At 43.4% G+C, this 20,996-nt stretch overlaps 1 protein-coding gene across 7 annotated transcripts in view; it reads right to left on the reverse strand.

Annotated features, from left to right (window-relative positions):
* The window catches only part of gramd1ba (GRAM domain containing 1Ba), a 182,206-nt gene that overhangs the window by 85,454 nt on the left and 75,756 nt on the right, over positions 1 to 20,996 (reverse strand). Inside the window, exon 1 of one of the 7 annotated variants that reach the window (XM_037546948.1) lies at positions 15,815 to 15,960. The exons of the other annotated variants lie outside the window; for them this stretch is intronic. Within the exon in view, the coding sequence (XP_037402845.1) occupies positions 15,815 to 15,924 (110 nt within the window). The 5' untranslated portion in view covers positions 15,925 to 15,960. Of the gene's footprint in view, positions 1 to 15,814; positions 15,961 to 20,996 lie in introns of those variants that run through there. 7 annotated transcript variants of the gene reach the window in all.

Below are 20,996 nucleotides of genomic sequence, written 5' to 3' on the forward strand. Positions count from 1 at the left end.
CCAACATAGCCATGAGCGCAATCAGCTCAGCACAACAAAATCCCCACCACTTACCTGATTATACATCAAACTGATTTGCTTTCTCTCCCCTCCCCACAACAAAGGTATAAATAACAATCACTGCAGGGCAAACAGACTCGGGACTAAACTAGGAAACAAAGACTAGTAAATTGGTGTAAGCCTAAGAAAAAAATCCTGGTGGAACGTCTAACAACTGTTTGGGTTAACTGGAATCAGTTCAGTACACGATTGGGTATAAAAGGAGCATCTCGGAGAAGCTGAGTCTTTCAGAAGTAAAGATGAGGAGGGGTTCACCACTCTGTAGCCACGTTTACATGCAGACTCGTAATCCGTAAATAATCAGACTAATAGCTGAATCACAATAGAATACGTCCATGTAAACACCTTAATCCGAATAGTTTAGTCCGATTGAGGCCATTCGGAATATCTGTCTGATTGAATGAGGTGGGTAATCCAGCAAATAATCCGTTAAACAGAAGAATAATATCCATGTAAATGCCTGTATCCGATTACATTCCCTATCGGAAAGTTTAAGTCCGTTCTGCATGTGCGTCGCGTCATAATGAAAGTTTATACGGTTCAACGCAGCGGAGCAGAAACTGGTCTGCAGAGGAGACGAAGTTTATGCTCTGATCTTTAAAAGACGGCGGAGGGACGGACGTCCAGCTTATGTGGTTGGTTAGTGTAGTGGTTAACACCTCTGCCTTCTACACTGTAGACTGGGGTTCAATCCCCACCTGGGCAGCACCCTACACTGTACCAATAAGAGTCCTTGGGCAAGACTCCTAACACCACCTTGGCCTCCCTGTGTAAAATGACCAAACTGAAAGTCGCTCTGGATAAGAGCGTCAGCCAAATGCCGTCAATGTAAATGTAAATGAAATGTGTCTCAGAGCACGACGTCTTCCTCTCGGCCTTCTTTAATAAGGACATGCGAAGGACGTTTTCCTGAGTCTGACGTCATTTTAAAGCAGTTAAAAACACAAGCACTGCTCACTGCTGCTCATCTCACTCTGACTGGACCTCACGTGATGCTCGCTGTCATGTAAACGAAGATTTTCCGTCAAATTGTTGAATAGAGTGAGCATAAACACCACGGTCTGAATCTGTAATCGGACTGTATTCAGTCGGATTGGCGTGTAAACACAGCCTGCGAAAGACTGCATGAGCAAATAGTGCAACAGTTCAAGAATAATGTTTCTCAACATAAAATAAAAACCATTTTCTTTATCACCTACAGTACATAATATTAAAAGATTCAGAGACGTCATGCAGGATAAACGAACTTACACAGCTGTGAATCTGAACCTTGTTTCAAAACTATAAAATCCATTAAAACCATTGTTTCTACCCTCATTGTCCACTTTATCAGCTCCACTTACTGTATAGCTGCACTTTGTAGTTCTACAGTTACAGACTGTAGTCCATCTGTTTCTCTGATACTCTGTTACCCTGTTCTTCAGTGGTCAGGACCCCCATGGACCCTCACAGAGCAGGTACTATTTGGGTGGTGGACCATTCTCAGCACTGCAGTGACACTGACGTGGTGTGTTAGTGTGTGTGGTGCTGCTGCGAGTGGATCAGACACAGGAGTGCTGGAGTTTTTAAACACCTCAGTGTGGCCGCAGGACTGAGAGCCAAACATATCCAGCCAAAAGCGTCCTGTGGGCAGCGTCCTGTGGGCAGCGTCCTGTGGGCAGCGTCCTGTGGGCAGCGTCCTGTGACCACTGATGAAGGACTAGAGGATGACCAACACAAACTGTGCAGCAGCAGATGAGCTGCTGTCTCTGACTTTACATCTACAAGGTGGCCCACAAGGTAGAATTGTCTAATAGAGTGGACAGTGAGTGGAAACAGCGTTTAAAAACTCCAGCAGCACGGCTGTGTCTGATCTACTCGTACCAGCACAACACACCACCACTACGTTAGTGTCAATGCACTGCTGAGAATAATCTACTTTAAAGTGTCTGAAACACTCGTTAGAAGCTCGTTCAGCATGAATGGGTGGGGCTAAACTAATATAGCTGAATAAGTTTACATGTGTGCCCCATCTCCATCCTTCCTTACTGGCCCTGGAACGGAAATATCATTTGGAGTTTTTTTTCCCGGAGCTCTTCTCTGATTTCCCCGACTAAGGCGAGGCAGCGGGGATGTGTGTAGCGGATTTCATCAACATGTTCCTTTGCCCTTGCAGCCTCTCGGGGGGAATGGACCGGCTCCTGTTCTCACCCAGTTTCTGCAGACATAGCGCTCCCTGGCGCTCCAGCTGCGGTGGGGAAGATGGGGGGGGCACATTTATATGGGCAGTCAGAGACTAGACCAAGCTGGCCAATCAGAGAGCAGAGTGAGGAGTCAGGTGATGCCGTGACTGTCGTGCTCAGTTAGTGACCAATGCCGGCGTTGTGTGTCTGTGCGGCTAATCCCTGAGCTTGACCCAGCTTACACACACACGCGTGCATGCACACACACACACACACACACCCACACACACACACACACACACACACACCACTACAATCGTGTGCAAAAGTTTGGGTGCCCTTGGTCAAACGACATGCTTTGTTGGTTTTTGAAGTGAAAACTTGAACTTGATTCTGCAGAATTAATACACAATTATTGTTTATTTTCTGATAAACATACTGGTAGCGTGTAAAATGTGCCCTGCGCCGCAAAAGCTGCCACATTTCATATTTTATATTTTAGTTTTTCCAAATCCCAGGCTTACAAACTAAGGCTTCTCACACAGTAAGTACAGGGACTTCAGTGTAAACTGGCTGAGCTGTTCTCAGCTTATAGAAGTGTGTAATTCTTGTAAGTCGCTCTGGATAAGAGCATCTGCTAAATGCTGTAAATGTAAATGTAAACGTAATAAAACTGGGCCCACCGGCAGGTCCTGGCCAATTGAATGTTTCCAGCCAGTTAAATATTAAAAACATTATTTTTATACACCAACAGTCTTTCTCACATATCTGAAATACACTTGGTACTGGGGTGGGGGGTAAGGGGGTTCAATTATATTGTGTTTATTTCTGTTTTATTTATTTATTTATTTATTTATTTATTTATTTATATTTTATATATCGGGCTCTACAGCAGCGTTTTATGTCCACTGTGAAAAAAATGTAAATATTAGTCTTTGTGAATTAAGTCATAATATTTCAAGATAAAAAGTATTTTGAAAATAAAGCCACAACATATTATTACTTTAAAATCATAATATTTTGAGAATAAAGTAAACATATTACGAGGACAAAGTAATAATATTTTGAGAATTGTGTCATAAATGGTTGATAATAAAATCATAGAATTATGACACCAACGTGATATTACCAGGAAAAGCCTCAGCATTGTGTTTACAAAAGAATAAGAAAAGAAGAAACTATACGCTGCCACTGTCTATACACCTGCTGCCTGCCTTGGCTTTAACCTGGCGACTTTGTTAGGTCAGTAAAAGATGACCATTTATATCTGTTGCTCTGCAGCCTAACAGCTGCTTTTCTGCGCTCTGGTTGGAGAATAACAGTGAACTTAAAGTGTTTATGGGTGACCGAAGAAACCACCCCTGCTGGCTAATTAACACGCTGAACACAAAGACGTGAGCTAGACACGAATAACGTCTTTTACATGAGTATTGACCACTGCATTGACCAAAACCCTTCTGTAAAATACAGCCATTTGTTCTGATTGAACTTCCGTAAAGTTTTCGAGACCCAAGTAACGCAGTAAAACATAAAATGTAAAGAGAAAAAAAAAAGACATAAATATGATAAAGCACGGCTTAAAATCAGCTGATTCAACCTGACACCTGTGTGGGCGTGGCTAATGAGCAGCTTGATTGACAGCTCTGCTTTCATCAAACCCGGAGACACTGTGGTGCCCACAAAGTGATAAATACATGCGCGCGCACCCTCTTTGGCCGTGTTTACAACGCAAAACAAGAAGTGGCCCAAACGGGAAGTGAAGGAGCTTCATGTTCAGGTTCCAGGTCATTCGCCCTCTGCTTGAGACGGATAAGGCAGTAAACTATTTATTTATTTATTTATTTATTTATTTATTTGGCCCGTCTGCTGTTCAAGTTCTTGATATTTCTCCCGGTTCTCGAGGCACACTGCTAACGGCACTGACGTCATGCGTTAACGTACAGACTCTGATCGTGTTCCAGCGCGTTATGTATCTAAGACTCGATCTCATTCCTCTATTTGTATGCAGGTCTTTAGATTACAGAGCCTCAGACTCACTTACTGCTCTTATATCAGGATGTGACAAAGATGTGACTAATTATAGAAGATGAAAGAGTGCATTAGCTGAAAATAAGTCCTGTTCATCAAGGAACACCTTATCGTTCATGACCCACTTACTCACACGATAATAAGCTCCACAGCTGAAGAGAGATGAACACAGTAGGAGTGAAGAGGGGAGTGTTAGAGACTCACTGAGGCCTCAGACGGGACAAAGGAACGGGAGGAGAGTGAGGGCAGAGTGGCGGCTGGCCTTTTGTTTTCAGGTGATCAGAGTGTGTGTGTGTGTGTGTGTGTGTGTGTGTGTGTGTGTGTGTGTGTGTGTGTGTGTGTTAGTTTAGGATCTGATGGAGGTTTTAGATAACGTCAGTCTGCAGCTCTCAGATGAATCATCAGCCACAGTAACAGGACACTGCTGCGGGTTTTACCCTCTCCTGGATCTGTACCTCTCTCTCTCTCTCCCTCTTCCTCTCTCTCTCTCTCTCTCTCTCTCTCTCTGAAACATCTGTATCTCTCTCTGAAACATCTGTATCTCTCTCTGAAACATCTGTACCTCTCTCTCTCTCTCTCTCTTTTCTCTCTCTCTCTCTCTCTCTGAAACATCTGTATCTCTCTCTGAAACATCTGTATCTCTCTCTGACACATCTGTACCTCTCTCTCTCTCTCTCTCTCTCTCTTTCATACATCTGTATCTCTCTCATATCTGCCCCTCTTTCTCTCTCTCTCTCTCTCTGAAACATCTGTATCTCTCTCTGTTACATCTGCCCCTTTCTCTCTCTCTCTCTCTCTCTCTCTCTCTCTCTGTCATACATCTGTATCTCTCTCATATCTGCCCCTCTTTCTCTCTCTCTCTCTCTCTCTGAAACATCTGTATCTCTCTCTGTTACATCTGCCCCTTTCTCTCTCTCTCTCTCTCTCTCTCTCTCTCTCTCTGTCATACATCTGTATCTCTCTCATATCTGCCCCTCTTTCTCTCTCTCTCTCTCTCTCTCTGAAACATCTGTATCTCTCTCTGTTACATCTGCCCCTCTCTCTCTCTCTCTCTCTCTCTCTCTCTCTCTCTCTCTCTGTCATACATCTGTATCTCTCTCATATCTGCCCCTCTTTCTCTCTCTCTCTCTCTCTCTCTCTCTCTCTGTCATACATCTGTATCTCTCTCATATCTGCCCCTCTTTCTCTCTCTCTCTCTCTCTCTGAAACATCTGTATCTCTCTCTGTTACATCTGCCCCTTTCTCTCTCTCTCTCTCTCTCTCTCTCTCTCTCTCTCTCTGTCATACATCTGTATCTCTCTCATATCTGCCCCTCTTTCTCTCGCTCTCTCTCTCTCTCTGAAACATCTGTATCTCTCTGTTACATCTGCCCCTTTCTCTCTCTCTCTCTCTCTCTCTCTCTCTCTCTCTCTCTCTCATACATCTGTATCTCTCTCATATCTGCCCCTCTTTCTCTCGCTCTCTCTCTCTCTCTGAAACATCTGTATCTCTCTGTTACATCTGCCCCTTTCTCTCTCTCTCTCTCTCTCTCTCTCTCTCTCTCTCTCTGTCATACATCTGTATCTCTCTCATATCTGCCCCTCTTTCTCTCTCTCTCTCTCTCTAAAACATCTTTATCTCTCTGTTACATCTGCCCCTTTCTCTCTCTCTCTCTCTCTCTCTGACACATCTATGTCTGTTATATCTGGCCCTCTCTCTCTCTCTCTCTCTCTCTCTCTCCCTCTGAAACATCTGTATCTCTCTTACATCTGCCTCTCTCTCTCTCTCTCTGATACATCTATATCTCTCGCTCTTATATCTGGCTCTCTCCCTCTCTCCCTCTCTCTCTCTCTCTCTCTCAAACATCTGTATCTCTCTCTCTTGTATCTGCCCCTTTCTCTCTCTCATACATCTGTATTTCTATACCTCTCTCTCTCTCTCTCTCTCTGATACATCTATAACTCTCTCTCTTATATCTGCCCCTCTCTCTCTCTCTCTCTATCTCTCTCTCTTTCTCACATCTGTATTTCTATACCTCTCTCTCTCTCTCTCTCTCTGATACATCTATAACTCTCTCTCTTATATCTGCCACTTTCTCTCTCTCTCTCTTTCTCACATCTGTATTTCTGTACCTCTCTCTCTATCTCTCTCTCTCTTTCTCCTGTATCTGTTCCTCTCTCTCAGCTATATCTGCACCTCTCTCTCTCTCTTTCTCTCATATCTGCCAATAATTTAGCATGCTGCTAAACTGTTTAAAAACATCTATTAAATTTGCAACTACTGACTGTTTCTATACTTGTTTAATTCTTTAAAGGTCCATATATGAGGCCACACTTCACCCCCTCCCTCTCAGAACTACAAATCCTACTGCATACAGTAGGACAGTCTTAAAGATGAATCATTCTTAAGATCATTAATAGAGTAATACGTGTTGGAATCAAAGAGCTTTTTTCAGTATAATCAACTAACCGAACCCGAGTTTCCGCTCACTTCGTCCTGGCTCACTGAAAGCTCTGTCTTCCAAGCCATACAGACAAAAGAAGCTATATCGCCCCCTATGCTTTCTGTAGCGCACTGCAATCTGTATGCATGTATCACATCACAGAGCACAGTAAGGCTTTTAAATCATCTAAACTAAATGTTGAATTCACTTTATTCTACAATTAATGCTGACGGCAGCTAAACAACCTTTTAACCACTGCAGTCCCTCCCTCTCTCCTTCCACGACTCTCCAGGAAACCCATCGGTCTCCAGAGACGCCACCCCTGCTGCACTCCCTGATCTCCTGCAGAGGTTCTGATGGGACGGCAGACGAGGTGCACCTGCTCCCACAGCAGCCCTGCACATCCTTCACAGGGACCAGGCCAATTAAATGAGCTCAGGAGAACAAATGAGCACATGTTTCCCCTCAGAGAGAGACCCTCAGCACAGCCATGATGGATAGACCCTCACACAGCGCTCTTACGCACAGAGACTGCATCTGTGTCAGAATCGATTCTAATGCTAACCGTCCACTAGAGGACTTTGAAAAGACTTTTGAAAGACTAAAGTCTCACACTCTCTCACATCTAAGGATGATGTCACAGAGTTTTAAGTCACAGACTATGATTTTATATATACACTGATCAGGCATAACATTAGGACCACCTGTTGTTTCTAGGTGAACTTCGTAGTTCTACAGTTTCAGACTGTAGTCCATCTGTTTCTCTGATACTCTGTTACCCTGTTCTTCAGTGGTCAGGACCCCCATGGACCCTCACAGAGCAGGTACTATTTGGGTGGTGGATCATTCTCAGCACTGTAGTAACACTGATGTGGTGGTGTGGTGGTGTGTTAGTGTATGTTGTGCTGGTCTGAGTGGATCTGAGTAGCTATGTGTACATGCAGCCTAATATTCCATTGAGAATCCAACTAATAGCTCAATCGGAATAGAATATGTCTATGTATACAATTCAATCCGAATAGTCTAGTCTGATTGAAGCCATTCAGAATACAATTTCTATCTGGTGGGTAATCCTGCAAATAATCTGTTATATAGAAGAATAATATCCATGTAAATGCCTGTAGCCGATTACATTCCCTATCGGAAAGTTTAAGTCCGTTCTGCATGTGCGTCGCGTCATAATGAAAGTTTATACGGTTCAACATGGCGGAGCAGAGACGAAGTTCATGCTCTGATCTTTAAAAGACGGCGGTGGGACGGACGTCCAGCTTGTGTGTCTCAGAACACGACGTCTTCCTCTCTGCCTTCTTTAATAAGGACGTGTGAAGGACGTTTTCCTGATTCATTTCAAAGCAATTAAAAGCCAAGCACTGCTCACTGCTGCTCATCTCACTCTGACTGGATCTCACGTGATGTTCGCTGTCATGGTAACGTCAACACTAAGTGGTTACATACATGTTTGTAATTTTGGATCGGATTACTTGTAGTGAGCATGTAAATGGAGCTTTTCCATCAGACTGTTGAGTAGAGGGAGAATAAGCAGCTCTGTCTTAATCCACGATCGTAACGTATTCAATCGAATTGGAGAAAATCTTTGCATGTAAACCACAGACCATCAAATCAGTTGATGGTGAAATGTGAAATTCCATGAAGAACTGAATCATTTCTTAAGGAATCACACCTGACTCGTGTCAGATTCACCTCGCTGGTAAACAGTGTGATCTGATTTATAGTAAGATGGAGATAAAGCAGAGCTAAACATCAACCTGGACCATCGATGCCCTCTCAGAACGCCACATAGACAACAACAGCATAATCTGCGTGTATTACAAGCCCTGATGTTAATGGCATTACTTTTGCAAAAATCAGCAAAAAATGAATGTGTCTAAACATCCTCAACCCCCCCCCCCCCCCCCCCCCCCCCCCACATGCGGCTCCTGTGGATTATTCCAGTGGGAAAGTCATTAATCATTCTTGCGAGAGATCAGCTGAACTTTAACAGCGCAACGTAAGCAGTTCCTCTCTGTATGAGGCAAAGGTTAGGATGATGTTGCTGATTATATCAAACTGAAAGGCCTGGCAAAGCATGTGAGGTCCATTCTCACCTGTAATTCAGATGATAAAGTAAGAAGAAATGGAGATATAGACACTGAGCGCTTAATTAAGCACACCTACCTTGTTTCTACACTCATTGTCCATTTGATCAGCTCCACTGACCATATAGGAGCACTTTGTGGTTCTACAGTTCCTGGAGCCCTTCAAACTGTTGCCAATAAGTGTTTTTAAAGCAACCATCTGCCAAAAAAGATAGGAGTATGATAGATAGATAATTCCGGGAATCAGATAACAATAAAAATGTACATAACTAAACAATAATACCAACATCCTTTCAAAGATTCCAGATAATTGTAATACTATAGCGCTTTTTTGATTAAAAATGTGGCAAAAAATGCAGATAAATGTTCATCAGGCTCTGTTTCTCATAATAAAATTGAAAATATGCATCATCATCATATAAGCTGCCAACCAATCACTGCTGATTCATCGAGGAGGTCATTTTCAATGTATAATTCTTCTCAGTCAAGTAATCGAGTTTAACTGAGACCGTCCTGGACAACAGTTATTAATCTGCTTATTATGAAAGAGCCTGTGTCCAAACAGAGTCATCTGCTAAAAGAGACCAGACTGCTCTCATTACTCTGTGAAAGAAGACAGGATGACCTGGAGTGTCTGTGGAACAGCGGAACATGACATCCCCCATTGAAGCCCCTCAGACTCACGCTGAGAGGAGTTCTGTAGAAGACAGATGAAGACAGATGAAAGAACAGTGATTCTGACCACCACACCACAGGACGCCTGCATACCGGACATTATCAAAGCCCTGTCCGTCTTGGCAACGCCGCCGGGCAGTTATTTCCAGTCACGCAAGCCCAGGCTCCTATCTGTCTGAATGAACCTCGACAACTGAAGGTCAAAGCACTGTTTCAAGAACAGATTTAAAACTACTGGTTAAATCTGACAAAAAACTTGTATAATGATAAACTTGTAGAAATAAATAAATAAATAACAATAATTTGTAGCATTTGGCTAAATCCTGCATGTTTAACATTCCCCACTTGCGGTGTAACCAGCTAGGCTCTTTCTCTTACAGGGCAGGACTTTCCACATAAACAGACGCCTGTTCGGTTTACGAGTGTTCCCATTCATATAGCAACCACTGACCATCTCTGACATGATCATTACAGAAGCTACAGGGTCAGTGTGTCCCTCAGTGCTAAGGTAGCTAATGCAATGGAAGCTTATAGCTCATCAGTCAGCACTGTGTAATAAAACAATTGCGAATTCGCCTCAAACGAACATCTTGAAGCATCTTAAATCTGAGCCTGGGTTCAGTTCCCCGGCCGGGCGACCAGCGTTCTTTCTATGTAGATTCTGTACGTTCTCCCTGTGTCTGTGTGGGTTTCCTCCCATTGTCCAAAGACATGCAGTCAGACCAACAGGAGATGCCAAACTGTCTCTAGGTATGATTGCATATGCCTGTCTGTCTGCCTTGTGATGGAGCGGCGACCTGTCCAGGGTGTTTCTTGCCTTCCGCCCGACGAACGCTGGGACAGGCTGCAGTGACCCAGATGAGTGCATTAGGCATACGTTAGGCTACGTTAGCCTTGTAGCTCCAGTGCAAAAATAAAGAAGTAAACTTCAGATATCAAACACGTCTTGCCTGAATGCCTACATTTTGGCTAAGGGCCAAACTATCGCTTTAAAGTGGAGTGTGTTGGCTCTAAATCAAGGACATTTACATCTACAGTGCTGCGCGAAAGTCTCAGCCGCCCACTGTTTACCCCCGCAGAAAGAGTGATTTTGCCAGTAAACACAATATATAACATTAGAATAAATGTAAATAGACATAAATACAGTGAAACGCAACAAAGTTGCGTCCATACTAAACTATACTACAAAAAATCCTTTTCTGAACTCATTGTTGTGATGTCACAAAAACCAACGCATCTAACAGAAGTTATATCCTCCTATTAAGCCTATAGCACTGTAGCCCCACCCACTCAGGCTGAAGTTATAAGGAGTGTTTCAGGGCTTCTTTTTGAATGAGGCATAATATAGGGCAGCCAATCTGAACAGAGCTTGTTTACGTACATCAGTCTTAAAGACACAGTCACAAACCAGTCTGTTTAATTCTAAGGCCTAGAAAGAAATCACGTAAAAAGGAATTATGCCTGTTTTGGGTTCTTAAAACCAGACAAACGTTAAAGTGGACATCAGGGAGAAAAATAAAATGCAAGAAAAGTAAAGGACATGAAAGCTTTAGCGCAAGTTCTGCCAGGGAGACTCCACCGCTACGCCACTCATTACTCTGGCCAATCACAAGCTTCCACCTGTCTCGGCTTACACACCTGCTTTGCTGCGTTCAGGTGCTGACGTTTCGTCGTTCCCCTGCTGCTGGTCCCCGGGGATAGGGGGTAGGCTCCGCCCCTGCCGTCCCTGGATGGCAGGATCTGCGGAGCTCTATACGTTGAAGACCTGCGGCGATGACGGGGTGCCAAGCACTTTAACTTACAAAAGTTTTGTGATTTATGGAATTCTTAATATTATTAAGATTGAACTATTTTCCTTCCTTCACGTTCGTCTCTGGAGTCTTTCTGGTAGAACGTTCAGGTTCAATCACCAGCACTTGATTTAATTCAATGATGGACTGATCAGATAAACTATGCATTGGACGGTAACGGTACAGCTGGACTTCCTCCAGGAGAGATTTAGACTTGATTAAGTTTCATACTGACACAATAAATTGCTTATCTGGTTATTTGTATTTATTCTAACATCAGTGTTTTTTTGAAGAAATGCTTACTTATTTACATCTAAGCTTAAAAAGATGCCTCTTTAAATGTTCTTTAGTAAAGAAAATGGTTCTATAAAGATCCCTTTGCATGCTTAAAGGGTTCTTTGCAGCATGAAAGGCTTCTTCAGAATGTATTGGACATTCTTTGCAGCCAAGAGCACCCAATAGCACCCAAAAGGGTTCTTCTATTGATTCTATATATTCTATTACGACGTCATGCTTGTAACATTAGAAGAACCCTTTAAAAGGTTCTGTACAGAACCATCTACAGTACATTCTCCATCAATCTGAAGAACCCTTTCATGATGGAAAGAACCCTTCATTCATGCAAAGGGCACTTTCATGGTTCCTTATAGAACCATCTTTTTTTAAGAGTGTATGTTGTAGGTGACACAGTGCCCCCGCTTCAGGGACCATAAGTAATTGGACAAGTGAACACAATCATAAATAATGATTTATTTGAAGACATCAGTTCCTGTTTTGTAGAGCTTACTGTCTTCGGTCTTGTCTTCAGTAAATAAAGGGTCACCGGGACTCATGCTGAGTGACCAAATCGGTCAGTCATGCACAGTTCGGCCGTGATGAGCTCATCTAATTTGACCGTCACTGTTTCATTTTTAAATCCAATTTCTAATGTGCTGCAGCGCAGTGCTGAAAAAAGATCCGTCCAATTAATTATGGTCTGCAATGAGTGTGTGTGTGTGTGTGTGTGTGTGTGTTGTATATGTAATTAGCAGCAATTTAGTACAATTTATCACTACTGTCACGTGAAAATCACTCTGGTTGGTATGGCGTCCCTCGCTGCCTCTTTCAGATGAATCAGCACTTATCCAAGCTGTTCACACAGCGGGGGGCCATGTATCTGTGACCTCACACCCACAGCGGTCTTAATAAATGTAGTTCTTTCCCACCAAAATATCCTACAGGGGCGCTATTCTACTTCAACTGGGAACACAGACTTGCGCGTGGACACTGCAGCTGCACAGCATATTCTGCACTGTGTGTTCTCATATACACTATGTGGCCAAAAGTATGTGGACCTTTGTTTTGTTTTTTCTAAATTGTTGCTAACAGTTGTGAAATTCAAGCACACAGCCTCCAGACAAACACCAGCTTAAGGAGGAGGAGTCGTACAGAAGAGCTCAGGAATCTTAAACCTGGCACTGTCACAGGATGTCATCTCTGCCACAAGTGGGTTTGTGAAATTTCCGCCCTGCTAGATCTGCCCCAGCCAACTGCTAGTGCTACTATTGTGGAATACGATCATCTTCGAGCAACAGCAGCTCAGCCACAAAGCAGTAGACCACGTAAACTCAGCATAGTGTGCAAAAAATCAATTCTGTTTGATCACTCACTACTGCCTCTGGAAGCAACATCAGCACAAGAACTGAGCATCAAGAGCTTCATGAATACACTCACCTGCCACTTTATTAGGTGCTAGTAAAAGGTTTGACCCCCTTTTGCCTTCAGAACTGTCTTAATTCTTTGTGGCAGGTGTTGGAAACGTTCCTCAGAGATTCTGGTTGGTTATTTGAGTTCCTGTTGTCTTTCTATCATCTGGAACCAGTCTGCCCATTCTCCTCTGACCTCTCACATCAACAAGGCATTTTCGTCCACACAACTGACCGCTCACTGGATATTTCCTCTTTTTCGGACCGTTCTCTGTGAACCCTAGAGATGGTTGTGCGTGAAAATCCCAGCAGATCAGCAGTTTCTGAAATACTCAGACCAGCCCGTCTGGCTCCAACAACCACGCCACGTTCAAAACCCCTTAAATCCCCTTTCTTCCCCGTTCTGATGCTCGGTCTGCACTTCAGCAAGTCGTCTTGATCACCTCTACATGTCTAAATGCACTGAGTTGCTTCTCTGATTCTCTATCAAAATATATTGCGTCATGACACAAAAAAGTCAATACGCCTTGTATCGTGAAATTTGTGCATCGTTACACCCCTACCTATAAAATATACACTTCCTACATATAAGCTTCCTCCGTTGGTGGATACACTGTGATCGTATCTGAATGAAAGCATATCGCTACGGAAATGCTGATTAATTATTTATTTAAATCACAATAACAATGAAACATAACTGATGTGACTTACATTCCCATTTGTGTTCCAAACGGCAGCTTGCCAGATAAACTCCATAAAATCCTTTCTGGGATGAGCTTTGCTGGATCGCGTTCTTTACGAATCGGATACAACAGCACCGAGAAATCAGAGATAGTAGTGGGGATAGTGGTGCAATACGGACTAAATTCCTACCACAATATAAACTTAAACTTCCTCATAGTTTAATATTGACAATTATTATTATATGCATTAAGTCTAAACACTATTTTGAAAACTTTTTATTGTTGCTCTGATTTAAGAAAAGCAAACTCACCATTTTTGCCACAATCTTGATCCAAAACGTTTTCCTCAAACTTACGACCTTTTTCAGCTCACTAGCTAACTCTGCTGACCTTCCAGCTGCTTCACGCTGTCGCAAGTGAACAGCGAGACTTCTTCTTACTCGTCTGCCGAATAAAAGCAGCACAACGCCCCCTGGTGTATCACAGCAGCAACAGTTACCTCAAGGATTCGCTGCTAATGCTAGACTGAGGAAGCAAACTATCAACAATATGTCAAATGCTGTCACCATTTAATAATTACTGCTGTTTTTATCACCCAGGCCACAGCGCTGGGATTTAGACTCCCCAGATCAGCTCCTGTTTTCTCCAAATTAAAGTCTGTGGTCATCATTTTAAGTCAGCAGGCTTCGTTAAGCTGAGTTAGCTTCATAGCTCTTATAAACGTACGCACATGTACACGTCACCCACATCCCAAAGGACTGTAAATATATTGATGCAGTCACGAGTGGCTGGCGGGCAGTGAGGGCTCTCAGGCTGGCCGTTGCCTCAAGTTCCCCAGAACCAGCATTACTTATTCATCCCTGAGCTGCAGCTACGGGCCAGTGTCAGATTCTTCAGCCGGCCACCGTCGGACTGTCCAGCCTTTCATCAACTGCTGCTGGGTCTCTGATGGCCATTATGGGGGCCAAAACCCCCTAACAACAAAATCTGACATGGCTAAGCTTACACCCTCATTTACAGACTTAGTCTTAAACCATCAGGTTGCTTAGCAATGTGATGTAAATAAAGATAAAATAAACACAGCTGTATATGTAATGATGATGTGTCAAACCACAGACCACCCTTCATCTCTTTCATTTCCAGCCTAAAAAGCCAGTAAGAACACGTTCATGTTTCAGGTATTTTGAGGAGATAAGAGTCACTTCCACCAAGAGACAGAAAGTCCAACGAACGTGCGTTTCCAAAAATGTATCGCCATTAAAAGAGAAATTTGGACTCCTAACAACCACCTGAAACACCTGGTAGACACCAAATCTGCCCCCATCAGATAAGCAGCACTGAAAGCTTTGATCTCTGAGAGAGAGGAGAACATCAAGCTGCTTCAGATCTGAAAACATCCACAGGTGTTTCTGTCCATCCTTCCACAGTGAGAAGACCACTCAGCGCTGTGGGTCTGAAAGGATGTGTAGCTGATCATGAAGAACCTCACTGAGAAAAGGAGACGGACACATCGAACAAAGAAGCTGAACGATGGACTGAGTCCAGAGTCCAGACCTCGGCACCACTGAATGGGTTTGATTAGTTCAGAAAATCAACCAGCTTCTCAGACTGAGCTTTGAAGGTGTGTCTGCAGATTCTCTGAGGAGCTGAAAGTGAGTCTCCTGAAGAGAATGGGAGCTGGAATAAAGGGAAAGAGTGACACACTCACCGCTGAAAGAATCCCATATTTAATCACATCTTTCCTGCTTTCAGCTTTTTTTCTTATGTACTGTACACATACGCACAGTGTCAGGAGACCAGAAGGTAAACGCATAAGCAGAAATTCTGCAGAAGCCAAAGAGATCATCACATCTTTTCATAGATTTGCTGTGAAAATGAAAACGATTTCTGTTCTAAGCATCATTTAGATGAACTAGTCTCAGGAATCTTACACCAAACAACAAGCAAGAGTCTGTAAACATAAAGACTTCAGTTTAGTAAGATACTGAACTCATTTGGAGATCATCATCATCATCATCATCACTAGATCAGAATCCTGTAACTCTGTTTTAGTTGCTGCCTTCCTGTGTGTCAAGTTATATTTACAGACGTGAAGTCAGAAAAGTTGCGTTTGTGTCTGGATTTAAAGATAATCAGCGTCTGAACAGACCACCAATCTGCCTGAAGACTCCAGTCTCGTCCTCGCAGACAGCCCGAGGGACAGGTTTACTCACTGATCTCTGCGGAAGTGCAGCCTCTTCCTGAGAGTGGACACTCGGGGGTGACAGCCCAGTTTGACGGGTGAGGTGCAGGACAGCCCCCCCAGCGCCCGGCTCTGGACCATGATGCCCCGCTCTCAGACTTCTACACTCCGGACACGCCGGACACTCAGCGCACACTGGAGCTCCTCATCAGTGCACCTGCCTGCCTCCCTCCCTCTCCCTCTCTCTTTCTCCCTCCCTCTCCCTCTTTCGCTCTCTTTCGCTCGCTCCCTCTCCCTCCCTCTCTCTCCATCTCCCTCTCTCTCTCTCCCTCCCTCTCCCTTTCTTTCTCTCCCTCTCCCTCTTTCTTTCTCTCTCCCTCTCCCTCTGTCTCCCTCTCTCTCCCTCTTTCTTTCTCTCTCCCTCTCCCTCCCTCTCTCTCTTTCTCTCTCTCCCTTTCTTTCTCTCTCCCTCTCCCTCCCTCTTTATTTCTCTCTCCCTCTCCCTCTTTTGCTCTTTCTCCCTCTCCCTCCCCCTCCCCCTCCCTCTCCCTCTCACTCACTCTCTCCCTCCCTCCCTCTCTCTCTCACTCTCTCCCCCTCTCTGCTGGACTGTGCTGACCTACTTCCTGTCCCTGCACTGTGTCTCTGTGCTCCACCTGCGCTCTGCCTGCTGTCTCCACTAACAACCCACCAGAGGAACAAACTCACACTGAGAGACAGCCAGCTAATTAACAAGGGGGGGCATACATAAGAGAGAGGGAGGACTGTAGAGATGGAGGGAACACAAACACCAATACAGAGAGAGAGAAAAAGAGAGACTGAGAGAGAGAGAGGCCGAAAAGAAAAAAAGACAGAAATAAAAACAGAAAAATGATTAAAAAAGTGCTAAAGGGTGAAAGAATTTAAAAAGTTTGAAAGAAAGAGATAGAGAGAAAGAAAGAAAGAAAGAAAGAAAGAAAGAAAGAAAGAAAGAGAGAGAGAAAAGAAAGAATGAAAACAAAAATGAATTAAGAAAGAAAGAGAAAAGAACAAAAACAAGAGAGAAAGAGAGGAAAGACTGATAGAAAACAAAGAGTGAGGACAGGGAAGAAAAAGAAGGAAAGAGAGTGAAGGAGTGGAAAGAAAGAAAAATGAAATAGGAAGATAGAAAAAGAAGTAAAACAAAAGAAAATGAGAAAGAAAAGGTAGTTTAATCGAAAGCAAGAAAAAAGTTTCATCCAAAGAAAGTGAAACAATAAGTGGAAGAGAACAGAAAAGACTAAATAAAAAAGAGGAAGAGATGAAAGAATGAGACAGAATCAAAGGAAAGAAAAAGAGAAAAAAAGACGTCTGATCAAAAGAAGAGTTCGATCAAAAGAAAGAAAAAAGAGAAAGAAGTTTGATCGAAAGAAAGACAAACCATGAATAGAGAGAAAAGAAAGGAAAGAAAAAACAAAGGAGAAAGGTCAAATCATGATAGGAAGAACAGAGGAAGACAGGAAGGAAAAAGAGTGAAAGAGTGAAGAAAAAAACAAAAGAAGAGAAAATAAAACAGAAAGAAAGACAGACTGGTCATTACTAGGTGTATGAGAGGTCAGTGAGAGCCGATAATAAAGCTGACGGTGAAGCTGATGGTTCTGACTGTCCATCAGCTACAGTGAACGTTATCTGGGTGTTACATCATCATGACGGCGCTGAAGCAGCTGACCGCACTGCCTCACTGGACTCTCTCTCAGCTCTCTGTACAACTTCCTCTCGTCCTCCTTCAGAGGAACCAGGAGCAGCTCAGAGCCTCATCACACTCAGAGACGTCCTCCTGTAACAAAGCCCGAGACTGAACAAGCCCAGAGTGGAACCGGCCCACCTGGACCGACAGAATGTCTTCTACGAGAACACAGAACGCAGCAGAAAACCCGAACTGGAGAACATTTCCACAGAAAACCTGCTGATGTCAACATTCGCAGCACCTGCTTCAGCTCCTCAGTGGAGCAGATTTTATGAGGTCGAGTGCTAAATGATGAAGAGAAGGTCAAAGAGAACCAACATCACCTCAACCAGAAGAGACAGAAGAACCTGGCTGTGTGATGAGGATGATGAAGATGAAGACTAAGAGAAAACAACAACAACCTTTAGAAGATGAAGTTATGGCCAGCGATGACTGGACTGTGATTTTATATGAATTACACTGTATTGACATAAGTACTCGCTCGTCTGGCTTCACACACATATGAACTTGAGTGAGATCCCATTCTTAATCCATAGGGTTTAATATGCTGACCCACCCTTTGCAGCTATAACAGCTTCCACTCTTCTGGGAAGGCTTTCCACAGGGGTTAGGAGTGTGTTCATGGGAATTTTTGACCGTTCTTCCAGAAACGCATTTGTGAGGTCAGACACTGATGTTGGACGAGAAGGCTTGGCTCACAGTCTACACTCTAATTCATCCCAAAGGTGTTCCATCGGGTTGAGGCAGGTCAAGTTCTTCTACACCAAACTGGCTCATCCATGTCTTTGTGGACCTGCTTTATGCACTGGTGCGCAGTCATGTTGGAACAGGAAGGGGTCGTCCCCAAACTGTTCCCACAAAGTTGAGAGCATAAAATTGTCCAAAATCTCTTGGTGCTGAAGCTTTAACTTTCACTGGAACTAAGGGGCCGAGCCCAACTCCTGAAACACAACCCCACACCATGATCCCCCCTCCACCAAACTTTACACTTGGCACAATGCAGTCAGACAAGTACCGTCTCCTGGCAACCGCCAAACCCAGACTCGTCCATCGGATTGGAATATTTAGTAGTGAGGAAATTTCACGACTGGACTTGCTGCACAGGTGGCGTCCGATCACGGTACCACGCTGGAATTCACTGAGCTCCTGAGAGCGACCCATTCTTTCACTAATGTCTGTAGAAGCAGTCTGCAGGCCTAGGGGCTCGGCTTTATACACCTGTGGCCATGGAAGTGAGTGGAACACCTGAATTCAATGATTTGGATGGGTGAGTGAAGATTTTTGGCTATATAGTATATTTCTGACTGGTAGTTCATTCTAACTTTCACACCACATCACAGTTGTGTTTGTGAGTAGCAGAGAAGATATTACATTACGATTTAAAATGAAGAAAGTGTTGAGTACGCCGTCTTGTTTTGCAGAAAAAAGGCTTGAACTTGACATTTGACAAAAAAAGGTTAGAAGTGCAAATAGCATTCATAACAAATTATAATGCGTTCAAAAGGCATTATAAACATGGTTACAGATATTTACAATTACACTGTATTACACTTCATAGCCATGTCTATTATACACTATCAATTGTTAACATAATGCATTATAAGTAGTGTTAATAACATATTATGCTTGATAATAGAGTGCTATCATAATTTGTTCCCTCACTGGTTCCAACAATGAGCGCTAGAACCCTTCACTTTGTAACACTACAGTACAGTAATGCTGATTTCTGCTGGAGTTCTATTGGATATGCAGTGTTAAGTGAGTGCCAGGCTAACGGTGGTGCAAATTAACATTGGTGTACATTGACTTTCCCACATTGGGTGAAACACTGATGGCAGCTCTAATTTAAACTCTGACATCTGAAGCCTGTAACGAGCTTTATTGTGTATAATTCAATAAATAATTCAACTTGAAGCCTCACTCTTAACCCTGGAGGAGGCTTTAGTACAGTACACCTCACTTTACTTAGAGTGGACAAATACGACTTATGAGCTCTTATAATTTCTTATGAACAGTACTTATAATGCATAATAATGCATTTTTATAAATATTTATAGCCATGTTTATCATGCATGACATTCATAGGCAGTGTTACCAAAGTATCTTTTAAAAAGCCCAGATGTAAAAAGTCCCCAACACATGTTTGGGATGTTTTTGCTTACTCACCACAAAGAGGATGTGGTGGCTAGGGTAGCCTAGACAAGGGTTTGCACACCCTGGTCCTGGAGGCCCACTACCCTGCACATTTAGAGCTTTTCCTGCTTTAAAGGAGCCACTTTAACTCAACAGTAGGCTCTCAATGATTAGTTGGATCAGGTGGGAAAGCAGGAAGAACACTAAATAGTGCAGGACAGTGGGCCTCCAGAACCAGGGATGAGAAAAAGTGGCCTGGACCAATACTCAAGCATCTTTACAAAAAAATCAGAGAGAGAAAAAAAAAAACTACTGGGTCACTGTTTTGAACTTCTTAGTACATCCAGCATAAATGAACTGAGATCAGTGTGAAAGAGGAGGAGTGAGTGACCTTATAGATATAAAGTCAGAGATGATAGCTCAACTCGTGTTCTCAGTCCAGAAGTCACACAGCTCAGTGTGAACAGCTCAGTGTCGCTGCTGGACTGAGAATAGTCCACCAACCAAAAATATCCAGCCAACAGCGTCCTGTGGGAAACGTCCTGTGACCACTGATGAAGGACTAGAGGATGACCACTACAAACTGTGCAGCAGCAGATGAGCTGTCGTCTCTGACTTTACATCTACAAGGTGGACCAAAAAGGTAGGAGTGTCTAATAGAGTGGACAGTGAGTGGACACAGTGTTTAAAAACTCCAGCAGCACTGCTGTGTCTGATCCACTCAGACCAGCACAACACACACTAACACACCACCACCACGTCAGTGTTACTGTAGTGCTGAGAATGATCCACCACCCAAACAGTACCTGCTCTGTGAGGGTCCATGGGGGTCCTGACCACTGAAGAACAGGGTAACAGAGTATCAGAGAAACAGATGGACTACAGTCTGTAACTGTAGAACTACAGAGTGGAACTATACAGTAAGTGGAGCTGATAAAGTGGACAATGAGGGTAGAAACAAGGAACACTGTTGTACAGTACAGAAACCAGGCAGAGCACAAGCACAAGCTCTGATAAACCACTGCCCTCTTGTGGACACAGCAAACAAGAGCAGCAACATCACTAAAACAACACTTTCTCTCTAAGACATCGCACTGCTATTCACCTCACACTGCAGTTTGGTGCCACACAGATATATGTGCATTTAAAGAGTTAAAGGAGCAGTTCGGTCATAAACGCTAATGATTCGAACAGTGTATGAAAGCAAATAGTAAATGATACATCTCTACTTAGTGGCAGCAAGCGTCCATTCACTGTGATCATTGTGTCTGTTGCGGCTATTATTTTACATTAATGTGCCAAATCAAATTACAGATGCTCCAAATTTCCCTCACTTTTTTCAAATAAAGGGTTTGGCATAGTGTGTTTCAAATGT

The sequence above is a fragment of the Pygocentrus nattereri genome, chromosome 18 (genome assembly GCF_015220715.1).
Source record: "Pygocentrus nattereri isolate fPygNat1 chromosome 18, fPygNat1.pri, whole genome shotgun sequence".
Lineage (NCBI taxonomy): Eukaryota > Metazoa > Chordata > Actinopteri > Characiformes > Serrasalmidae > Pygocentrus > Pygocentrus nattereri.